The sequence below is a fragment of the Camelus dromedarius genome, chromosome 18 (assembly GCF_036321535.1).
Source record: "Camelus dromedarius isolate mCamDro1 chromosome 18, mCamDro1.pat, whole genome shotgun sequence".
NCBI classification, from domain to species: Eukaryota; Metazoa; Chordata; class Mammalia; order Artiodactyla; family Camelidae; genus Camelus; species Camelus dromedarius.
Window position 1 is genome coordinate 10,718,594 of NC_087453.1, and position 12,277 is coordinate 10,730,870.

Genomic DNA, 12,277 nt, shown 5'->3' on the forward strand with positions numbered 1-12,277 from the left:
GTTGCTGGTCGGCCAGACACTTGGAATCCCAGGTCCTTCTGCCTCCGAGGAAGGTCTTTCAGGTCAAGGCTGAACCATTCCCCTGGTGATTCAGTGCACAGTGGCCGTTTCTCGTCATTCCAAATTTATACATGAAGTGCATTTAGAAATATGTCCCTGTCAGAATTAAATCATTAAAGATGGGAAATAAAAAATGCCTAAAAACTTTGACTCAGCTTTCTGGAAAAGGTCTTTAAGGCAGCTTTGTTACCATGACTACAGCAAGGTTCCCACCCACCATTCTCTCACCGCCAGCGGCCTAGCCTCCACTGGAGTGGGTAGGTTTTTTAAGTTAGAATGCTGACCTGCTGTCTCATCTCTGAAGGACACTGAATCCAGCCAGCATTTCTCAATTTTTCTCCCCAAGTGCCTTCATTGAAAGCCTCTGCTGTTGACAGATGTGTCTGTTGTTTGGAACCTATTAAATTTCCACCCCTTGGATACAGCCACTGAACTCCCATTAACTCTGGAGGGAGTCGGTGTGTTTGTCACTGGGAACGGAATTGGGGTTCTTATGTTTTGCTCAGACTAGAAGGTTGGGATAGATAGGTACAGGCAGCCTTGGGTCAGATCCCTCTGCTCACCGAGCCAGACCCTGCTTTTTTTTGTTTCTCAGTGGCCCTGGGCAAAACCGCCCCCGCCCCCCAGCTCTGAATGGCTTATGAGTATATTCATTTCTAATAATTCTTTCCCCTTCTTTCCCGTGGAATTAAACAATTTCGAAGATAACAGATTGTATGATCCTCTGGGGCTGTAGCTTTTTACTCGTTAGAGGTGATGACATCTTTGAGAAGGTGAAGTAGGCCGTGGCCCCTCTTCCCAGGGAACTGGACCCACATCCAGAACCGCGGCAGGTGGATCCTGGGTCCCTGATGCACTTTCATAGACTCTGGGTAAGAACCGGTCTGATCTCTTTCTCCACCTCTCCTCTGGTTTTACAGATGTGTACAGATGTGTCCCCGAGGCCCTGAGAAGTAGGGAGAGTCGCCTGGGGTCATCTGTTTTCATTCTTTCTCCTTGTCTCCTTGCTTGGCTTCTGTTTCCCCAGTCCTGCAGCAACTCTGCAGGTAGCGGCGAGGAAGCAGAGGAAGACCGGCTCACAGGCGTCCAGCAGGACTCTCTGGGCTTGAGAACTCAGACTCCACCCCCTAGACACACACCCTAGAGCATCTCCAACTAGCCTGGGTCCGAATCCTTCAGGGGGCTGGTTAAACCTCAGATGACTGGGTCCCACTTCAATGTCTGATTCTGTAGCTCTGATGTGGAGCCTGAGAAGGTGCATTTCTAGCAGATTCCTATGTGATGCTGCTGGGGCCAGTGTAAGGATGGCACTTTGGGGATGACACCGTCCTAGGAGAGCTCAGCTACAGGCAGTTAACTGCCCAGGGCGGAGCTGCAGCCCCTTCTGGCTCCTGAGTTTGATGAGGTGTGGGCTGGGCTGGGTGTTCACCCGCTGGGCTCTCCGTGCGCCTGCTCAGCGGTTCTGCAGGAGGCTCCTGGGAGGGATTGGGACGTAAGTGGGGTGCTTTCAGTTGTCACAGTGTTTGGGAGCACAGATGGCAGCCGATGGGAGGGTGCTGGGATTGTCCCTGTCCCTTCCAAAAAATCTAGCAGTGCCCCATCAAGAAACATCAAAACACGACAGTTGACCCTTGGACAACATGTGTTTGAACTGCTCGGGTCCACTTATACGTGAATTTTTTTCAGTAAATAATAGTACCTGTATTTTCATGTTACCGATCTTCAAGTGTGGGGTAGAGTTTGTATTTGATCACAATGTATGGAATCACAAAAGCTAGGGTCTGCTTCCTGATGCTGTCCAGACGGTTTCAGCTTCCTGCCCTTGGGTGAGGTGTTTATCAGTCCCTTTGTTTCTCAGACAGAGATAACAGTACTTGGATTTTCGGCTGTGAGGGGGTTGAAGCCCCAACAACCCCTGTGGTGTTCAAGGGTCAGCTGTACTTGGGTTTTTCCGAACCTGGTCCGAACTTCCCACTGGCCTGAGTTTGCTCACGAGCTCTCCTTTCAAAATCTGTTCACACACGGAACAAAACATACAAAATCAAAACCTTGGCCCACAGGCTTTCAATTTTTGCCCGGACAGGTGCCATTTCTTCTGGGACACATCTCCTTTGAGCCCCCCTAACACCTTTCTTAAACACCCATCCTCTGACATTTGAGAAAAGTTACTTGCGTAGATTAAATCCAAGGAAAACAAATCACAGTTTCCTTCCTGGGACTGACAAGCCCACAGCAGTCAGCCCCAAGTCTGTCCATCTGGTGACATTTTTTATCCTGAATCACGCTTCAGTCATTTGCTCATTACTGGCTTTGGGTTTGTTTTTTTAATTTTTTTTTAATGTGACATTGGACCTTCTAAAATACTTCATTTAAAAATTTTCTTATTTTGATAACATAGTCTAGACAACGTGATAAAGTACACGAGGGAGAACAGTGAGAAATAACCCCTCCCCACTCCCTGCGAGTTCTCCCCCTGAGGGTGACCACCGGTCCCCACTGAGAGCTTGTACTTCTGTGTTCAACCAGGAATATATATAAACATGTTTTTGGGGGGCTATGTGTCTTGGTCCATTAATGGTGTTACACATGCATTGCCTTGTTTTATATGGTGTTAAGAGAATGTTCTAATTTCATTTGCATGTCACTGTCCAGTTTTCCCAGCATCCCTTATTGAAAAGACTCTCTTTTCTCCATTGTATATTCTTGCCTCCTTTGTCATAGATTAATTGATTGTAAGTGTGTAGGTTTATTTCTGGGCTTTCTATCCTGTTCCATTGCTCTGTGTTTCTGTTTTTATGCCAGTACTATACTGTTTTGATTACTGTAGCTTTGTAGTATGGTCTGAAGTCAGGGAGCATGATTTCTCCAGCTCTGTTCTTCTTTCTCAAGATGGTTTTGGCTATTCGGCTATTGGTTTCCATACAAATTTTAAAATTATTCTCGTTCTGTGAAAAATGCTATTGGTGTTTTGAGTTGTTGAATTTTTAACCTGATACAGAAGCTTGGAGATAGTCACATGTCAGTTTGTCTAGAGGCACCTCATTATTCTTCATGGCCATATCCCACTGTGAGTTATCAGACCAGCTCTCAATTTGTGGACGTGTAAGTCCCATCTAGTCTTAGGTATAACATGCCACACTGCAGCTGAATCCTCTTGCACGTCCTCTGCTCGCCTGTGACCTTGTCTGTAGAACGTGTTTCCAGGAGGAGGTTGCTGGGTCACAGACCTGATAGAGAAATTGAGAGTTTTCACGTATGATGGCAAAGCTGGGTGAGGCTCCCTGCGGGAGTGAGGGGAGGTTCTCTCTGGGGAAACATGCCAACCCCAGGCTACATCTTTTTAGTGTGTTTTCTCACTAGTGAGGTGTGTTGTGCCTCGGGGCCAACCTTTTGGGCTTTTGGGGGCACCATTTTGCTGTCTGTGGGATGGTCACCTGAACTATGGAGTGTCTTCTCCCTCCAGGTGCCTGTGGTTAGCATTTAATTTCCCCTCTGGGGCTGTGTCTCAGGGTAGTACCCTGAACATTTGTTCAGGATTTTCCTGAAGCCCGCTGTTGAGCCTAGAGAATTCCCTCTAGTGGATCGGATTTTGCAAAAGCAATCCATTATCTTTCTTCATGAGCCTACTGGAAGGTGCACCACCTTTCTGTCAAAAGTAAACCACTGGGAGGCCTCGCCGGTGGCCATACTGGGCCCTGTTGAGCTGCCCCAGCGGCTCCTGTCCAGACACAGAGGACAGTGACACACACAGCCTGCATGCTGGGACTTGCCCGAGAGTTAACCCTGGAGTGGGAACGCCATCAGGCTATCTTTGTGGAGAGTCATCCTTCCGGACTCCGCATCCCATCCCACCACCTCTGCTCTCAGCATAGCTGCCTCCCATTCTGGTGCCTGTGACTTTCACTCCACTAGAATCGTCCCTGATCTAACAAGACAGCCGTCGGGCATGGAATGGATTCAGATCTTTGCAGGTGAAGATTGGATGGTGGTGGAAGTGTAAATGTGTTTAAATGAGATGCTGGGAGAATAGGAATAGAAAGGCACAGATGGTCAGAGTGGGGTTGGCATTTTTCAGACGCGAATTGGTGAGCGTGTAGTGTTGATCTCTTTGGAGGAGTGTCACAAACTCGATGCCTACTGGTGACTTTCTGGTGCGTGGGGTATATTCTTTTTCCATAGTTAGACTTTGTTAACCCAATACACATGAATAAATGTCTTCTACAACGAAGTATCTGCCTTCATTTTCTTGAGGTGTGTGGTCTATCTTTTCTGGTTTCCTGCTTTTGTCATGGAGCAAGGGTGTGGAGAAGAAATATTTCTTTGGGATAAGGACAGTACTGATGGCTGTGTGACAGCTCATGGCAGCTGGGTCATGGCTTCATCAACAGGGACACAGTGGGGAAAGTTGGGAATTGTGGCAAATGAAGGGTACCTTCCCATCTAAAACTGGCTGGCTGGTATTCAGCTCTGTCTGTTCCCATGAGGCCCTGCAGGCCCTGATTTTTTAAAAAAATTTTTAATGTTTTTTATGATTATTTTATTTTATTTTTAAATTTTATTTTATTTTATTTTATTTTTTGGGGGAAGGTAATTAGGTTTACTTATTTATTTGTTTTTAGAGGAGGTACTGGGGAGTGAACTCAGGACCTTGGTGCATGCTGAGCACACACTCTACCACTTCAGCTATACCCCCCCGCTTTTTAAGAGAAGCCCCAAATCTATTGGTATTATGTGAAGGTTCCCAATTTTTATATTATGGCAGTGAATTAAAATTTTTATAGAAATGTCACATAGGCCAAAGAAAGCCTGTCTGACCTCTGAGACAGGCAATGGAGAGGCGGGAGGTAAGTGTGTTTTAGGAGGAAGAACACTAAAATGGCATTGGGTTTGGGGACAAAGTGGGTTGTGTCCCCCGTATCCCCTTCCTGCGGGGCCTCGTCCTCCCTGACTGCTTTAAACTATGTGATCCATTGTGTCTCTTTCAGATCCTGGCTCCACAGAGAGAACAGCCCAGAAAAGAAAGTTCCCCAGCCCTCCGCATTCTTCCAATGGCCACTCGCCCCAGGACACATCAACAAGCCCCATTAAAAAGAAAAAGAAACCCGGCTTACTGAACAATAACAATAAGGAGCAGGTAAAGGGCCACCGGGACTGGCGTCCACACCTGCGGCTCTCTGCGTTTTTCTAGCCACCGGTGTGCTTGGCTTTTAGCAAGCTGCCTTGCCCTGGCTGTTATTTGCATAAGACAAAAAGGACAACTCAAAATGGGCCTGTGTAGAAATTTCCAGCAGGTTTTCAGATCTCTTTTGGGGACAGGGCAGTGACCCAGATAAGATAAAGATACCATCCTCTAGGATTTGGGGATTTTCCTTGGGTGTCTTTTTTTCACACTTTAGGACTGTTTCCCCGTGTGGCCTGGGGATGCTTCCCTGCTGGGCCACGCCCGGAGGACAGTGCTGAGCTCTGCCTGGAGGTGGTTGTGTGGCTGGAGCGTGCTCCCTTCTGGTCTCAATTTTCTCATCTGTAAAATAATGGGTTAAGGTCAGTGGTGAGAGGAAGCTGCTCTCTCTGCCCATTGCCCACCTCGACGTTGGTAGTTGGTCGCCATCCTTTCTCATAGAGCGGAGTCCCTGGCAGACCCTACCCTCCCTCTGCAGCCAGGGCCAGTCAGCTAGACGTGAGAGTCTGTTCACCATCTTGGGTCTTGTCTAAGGAACCTTCTAGTTCTACAATTCTCTGATGCAGGCTAGCGACTCTTCTGACTTAAAAAACTGAGAGATGCTTTCGTGGACCATGAGGTCAAGTCTCCTAGTGCTGGAGGAAGTCAGATGCCCGGAAGCTCTGATACCATTTGAGCAGGGATTCCTTGGGATGTAGTGATCCGTTTGTGCAGATCATGGATGCTGAAGTGGGCCCTGGGGACTTGAGGTTGAATATAAAACAAGATTGTTGCTTTCACGGGAGGATACCTAGCAACGGTTAAATGCCCAGGACTGTGAGAGGGGTATGGTTCTGTGCACGAATCTATTTTCACTCTCAAAATTACATAGCGAAATGCCAGCTCTGCTTTTGCTGTGTGGCCGTGGGCAAGTTAACCTCTTTGTGTCTGGTTTTCTCATTTACTGAGATGGGAATTACGATACCACTGCTATGAAACCCACAGGGCTGTTGTGAAGCTGAATTGAGCTAAATAACTACGACTACTGCTACTTTTATTGTTAGTTTTAAAAGTTAATCCAGGGTCTACACTAAGTGGAATAATCACACAGACTATCCATGAAATAATTAAACAACAGTGATAGAAATGTTTGAGGCCTGCATGATTCAGTGTGATAGCCACAAGCCACGTGTGGCCATTGAGCACTAGCAAAAGAGGCAAATATATACAAGGAACTGAATTTTTAATTTAATTTAAATTTAAATGGCTACCTCTGGTTTGTAGCTACCATGTGGGACAGACAGCCCAGATTTAATGAGTTGGGAATCTCATTATAGTAGAAGAAACTGGTGGGTTCTTAAGTAAATTTCTGAGGGGACTGCAGTTTGAAAAAACAGAGTGTTGGTAATAATAATAATACTAAAAGCATTGCTTACAGTGTGCCCATCCTATTGTAAGCCTTTTTCTGCATTAATATTTATAATAACCCCATGAGGAAGGATTATAGTTGTTTCCATTTTACAGATGAAAACACAGAGGTTCAGAGAGGTTAGGTCACCTCCCCAAGGCCTCAGAGCGAGTAAGAAGCTTAGGTCTGTCTGTCTGTCTGGCTTGAAGCTGGTGACCACCCACTCCTGCCACCCAGGAGTCATCCCATATCTGTTGGACTGGAACACTTAAGAAAGGAACGGGAAGGCCATAGATAATCCCCAGGTTTTAACTTTGTCTGTCATTCAACTTCTGGGGCAAACCCTCTCTTACCAGTTCCCAGTAAGTCACGAAGCAGCATTGTCCCCTCTGGAAAGAGATGGTCTCCTAGTGCCTCCTCTGTGTGTGCACACACGCACTCACGCTTTGGGAGTTCCTCCCTGTACTGGAAGAAGTGGCTTGCATCTCTTTCTAGAAACTGATCAACTTAGGCAGTTCACGCATTTTCTTCTCTCCTTTCCTCATCTACGTGTTAATACCACTCGTGTAACACTGAAGCCTTGTGACCAGAATGGTGTGTTTGCGAATCTTGGTCCCCCTCTGGACTAGCAGCCTCAGAAAGTGGCCAGTGGCTGCTGTTGCCCAGACTTGGACACAGGGTAGGAGCTCATGAATGCAGAACACACTCTGGCTGTGGAGCAGAGCAGAGCAGAGCAGGGGTGCCTGGACACAGGGCATGACGGTGGTTCTGAATAATCAGTCACCGTCAGAATGGATAGAACCATGGCCCCGGAGGGAAAGGGTTCCACACCTGGAGACCTGGCTCCTTCTAGCCCCACTGCATCTGGGAAACTCACCATGTGACCTTGTCTGTTGCTTTCCTATCTCTGAGCCTCAGTTACCTTGTAAAGTAAGGATTGAAATTCTAAGGTCGATTGTAGGTTTTTGTTTTTCACATCTCAGACTCCCTAGGGCTGAATGGCCAGGAGTTGGCAAAGGAGAAATAGCCTTCACTGCAGAGAATAGAAATTCCTGACCCTTGACCCCATAATTCATTCCAGCATATAATGTTTGCATAGAAGGGGCAGTCTCCCTCACGCACAATCTGTTTTCCGAAGGGGAACTTAAATTCTGTTAAAAAAAAAAAATTCTGCCTCTTTTTTCTTTTCTTCTCTTCCCTTTCCATTTTCTTTCCTCTTTCTTTTAGAATGAAAAGAATTTTAAAAATTAGGGAGTTAAAAGCAAAGTGTAGGTTTGCGTATGTTGGGTTTTACCAATGCAGTATAATTTCTGTTAGTAACTGACATTTGAATGAAGACCATGAGATTTCAAATAACAACTTGTATTTCTGGGCTCCTATAAAAACTCAGAAAAATCCAGCAGTAAGCTGGAGTTGAGTAGTGCCTGGGCTGTATAGACACAGGGCCCGTGTGCTCTGGTTTTTCGCACTCCCCACCCCTCCCTATAATGTTACACCCTGCCAGCTTTGCTCTCCCTTCTGCCTCTGGCTCTTTTAGGTGTTCAAGTTCTTTTGATTTTTTGCAAATAACAAGACTTTACACCCCCTTCCTCTTTTTCTTCACTCTACAATTCTTTTTTGTGTTCCAATGTTCTAAGAAGAAAACCTTTGTAGCCTAAAAATACCAACCTCCCCCCACGTGTTTTTTCCCATTTTTCGTAGAGACCTTTTATTACAAAATGGAGATAAAGATTAAGTTTTAAGGTTTCACCCATTTTTTCCTATATTGGGAAATCATGACTTGTAGGGGAATTTTAAGGGTTTTGAGAAGAACTTCAAGACACATCTATTTTTAGGGTAAAAATCTAAAGTTTCTGATTAAAGTTTTTTACAACCCTCTGTCCAGTAAGGTTTCACCTTTTAGGAAAGGTTTGAAAACATACAGGCGCTTTTTCTTGGGACTGGGGTGGAAAGTTGCTTCTGGCATTGTGTAGAGGAGGATCAGGTTGCTAAATGTCCTGCTGGGGCAAGAAATACCTTGTCCCAAGGGACGTTAGGGCCTTTACTGAAAAATACCAATTTAATTTGTAGTTCTTGGGACATTCTGAGTTTGAGAGTCCTTTGGGGAGGTTGTCCTCTCCCCTCCCCCACTCCTCCTTTACTCCTCTGCCCCTCCCTTCTTCCTTTTTCTTTCCCTTTTCCCTTTGCTTTTCTTCTCTTTTCTTTCTCTTTAAAGGATTGAACAATAGTCTGCTAACAAATTTATGCCAGAGGGCCTCAGGTATACCTTTGATCGAACATGGCAAAGAAACGATGAGGCCCCTTCATCCCCTCTGAGTGCAGGGGTACACGTATAAATCGGAGGGCTAGGACTTACTTTGTTGGGCATGGGTTGTCTTAAAAACTGGGACATTTCACAGACCCTTGTTGGGTGGGGGCAGTGTATTAACAGCAGAGACAGGCCAAGAGACAGACAGCAGGGCTGCACGCTCCTCCCTGAGCCCTGGCGGCCTGGCCCCACTGGGTGTCGGCCTGGCTGCCTTGATCACGGGAGCTGAGCGCCCTTAAGTCAGGCAGGAGCTCTGCCCCTCCCCGCTGTCCCGCCGGCTCCGCCGAGGCTGGACGCCAGCATTGTGATTCCATATACTGCAGGGCTGAACAGCTTTTCTTACGACAGAGACATATTCTGCAGAGAAACGAAAGCTGAGCGAGGACTCTTCATCTCTGTTACCTGTGTGGCCCCGGAAGGAATTCGAGTTTGTGGTCCCCTCCCCTCGTCCCCCAGCCCCGCAGACGTGTACCCTGTGCTCACACCCAGCCCCATCCTCTGGTTTATGCAAACCAGGTGTGGCCCGGAGCCCGTTTTTGTGAATAAGGTTTATTGGCCCAGAGCCACATCCTCTCCCTTCCATATCGTTGAGATTGCTCTTGCTCTCCTGTGACAAGGGTTGAGTAGTTGGAACAGAGATCACATGACCTGCGAAGCTTCAGTGACTTACTATCTTTAAATAGCCCTTTTATAGAGAAAGTTTCCTGGCTCCTGGTGTAGACTGAGGTGTTCCAGAAGCAGACGTGCAAGCCTGTGTATTTTCTCACAGAGCCAGCCGGTGGAAGAAGCAGGGAAATGAGAACGTTTGCGCTCCGAGCCTGCAATTACCCCGTAACAACACAGGTTGTAACTTGTTTGCTTTACCAGCAGGCTGGGAACACACCTTGTGCATGTGGGGGCGACAAACCCTAACTTATTTTACCTGAAATGATTTGCCTTTCCTTTTAAACGTTCCATATCTGTTATCAGATGATTTTTACGGAGTAGGAAACACTTCGAAGCAGCAGATAAGGCAGGTATCTGATTGACAAGGAGATTACCAGGCGGCTAGTTCTCAGCACCAGCTGCTGCTTCGCTTCAGGAAAGGGTGAAATCTGAAAAGAGTAGAGGTCAGTCCAGCCCTCACTCCTCACGGTCCTCCCAGGAACACCACCCCTAGCCAGGTGGGGGCCGAGGCAGGGATGTGGTGGGAAACTTCACTCATGAAGTGGCAATATCTCTGCTTCTATTTGATGGAAAAGACTTAGGTTGCCGGCTAGGGAGATGACCTGTCATATTCGATTCTTCTCTTTTCATTTAGGTCTTAATGACTCTTCCTGGCCTATTATTAACTTACTAAAAGGAAGTCAGGCCCTGAAATATGGCTTATTGCTATCTTGCAAAAGCCACAAAGCATCCTGGAAGACCCCACTCAGGTTAGAAATAGTTCCTGCTTGCTTGATGTGTACAGTTTATCTTTCAGTGGGAATTCCTTCCTCCTCCTTCCCCTCCGCCAATCCCCCCTTTAACAACCCCCCCACCCCAAAGAAACTCGAACACCCATTTTCCTAGGCGGATAGCAGGTCCTCTACATTGGTGGCTCTCAACTGAGGGTGGCTTTGTCCTCACCAAGGGACACTGTGCAGTGTCTGGAGACATTTTTGGTTATCACACAGTTTTGTGAAGCGAGGGTGCCACCAGCACCTAGCCAAGGCTGATGCCATTCACCCTAAGTGCCCAGGACAGCTGCCTACAATGAAGAATTTTCTGGCCCAAGATGTCATCTGAGTTGAAAACCCCTTGCTCTGGATGCTGGTATCTTTCCATGTCCCCTTCTGTTATGTTTCTAGTTGTCTTTCTAATTTTCAGATCTTTTCTCCCCCCTCCAGCTTTTTACATTAAGCAGAAGGTATTTTGAGTTATAGAGAATGTTCTCTGAAGGGGTCACTTAATCATCAGAGTCTTTTTTGCATCCAGCATCATCTTATGTGGGGCCTAGGGCTGAGAGAGAGTCCTCTGAGACCCAGGCTGGAGTCCTTGCTCTGGGCTTGGAGGGGGTCAGATAAATCTTTTTAATCTAGTTTTCTCATCTGTTCAGTAAGATTCGTGGTATCTACCCTGAGTACCTCTGTGGGTGGTTGTGAGGATAAAATGAAGGTGGTGTGTTGGAAAATGTAACATGGGAAGAATATCGTGACAATGATTTTGTTCTCTGGAAACCAAGTAGAGTTCTCTATGTTAAATGTTGAACTGAAACAGGGAAATAACTGTACTGAAGAATTATGCAGTCGCCCTAATAATAAGTCTTAGCTGTGTTCTTAGTAGAAATGATGGTAGGGGTGCTTAGAAGGACTGGTTCACAGAGATTTGCTAAATAAGCATCTGTGAGGCTCTTTATCAAGGAGTCTGGAAGTAGCAGGCATTTCGAGAACATTAAAACCTCATTAAAAAGACCAGGAGCAAGGTGGGGAGGGTAGAGCTCAGTGGTACAGCGAGTGCTCAGCATGCACGAGGTCCTGGGTTCAATCCCCAGTACCTCTATTAAAAATAAATAGATACTGGGGGTTCACAGTCCTTAAGGCAGTAGCCTGCTGCGATGCCCTTTGCCTGGCAAAACAGTAAAGCTGTTTTTTTCTACCCTCTACCCCACCCACCCCCATAAATAGATAAATAAATCTAAACCCAAACAAGAAAGCAAAAACAAAAACCAGGAGCAAGACAGGGGTGCCTGCAGTCTCGGCCACTCTTTTCTATTATCCTGGGGGTCCTAGGCAGTAAAAGAAGGAGGAAAGAAAAATAGTGTAAAAATATTCAGTGTGGACAAAGAAAACTACTGTTACTTAGAGATAAGGTTTTTAATCAATAAATTATTAGAACTGTTTATGTTTGAGGTCAGTATTAAAAATCTAACAGCCCTTCTATGTACCAACAATAACTTTTTAGGAAATGTAATAACAAAGATGGTCCCATTCGCAGCAGCCACAAAAATTACGCAGTTCCTAACCCATATGTGAGCTCTTTACAGAGGAAACGGTAATGCTTACCTGACGGACAGGAAAGAAGCTTGTTAGACAAGGAGGTTTATTCAGAGGTAGGCACTCTGGTTATGGCTGAGCTGTTGTCCACAGAATCAAGGCTGAATGGGCTAAGTAGCTGTCTCAGGGTCACATAGCCACTTACCAGGTCATTTTGACACTAAGCACCAGACTTTCTCATGCTTTCTGAACAGGATTTCTTACTGGTTTCCAGTAGACATTTTCCTAGTGAGTTTCTTCTGAGGGACTGTATATGCTGGGAGGGTGGGTCTGCTGAATCGTATAAAATATCATTAGGGAAGCATTTCTCTTGCTTACTGCCATGAATT

General features: G+C 46.2%; 1 protein-coding gene across 20 annotated transcripts in view; it reads left to right on the forward strand.

Annotated features, from left to right (window-relative positions):
* Window positions 1-12,277, forward strand: part of ZMYND8 (zinc finger MYND-type containing 8) — a 107,751-nt gene that overhangs the window by 29,126 nt on the left and 66,348 nt on the right. For all 20 annotated transcript variants that reach the window (XM_031433666.2, XM_031433675.2, XM_031433680.2 and 17 more), the window contains one exon: window positions 5,046-5,194. In XM_031433666.2, the coding sequence (XP_031289526.1) occupies window positions 5,046-5,194 (149 nt within the window). The remainder of the gene's footprint in view (window positions 1-5,045; window positions 5,195-12,277) is intronic.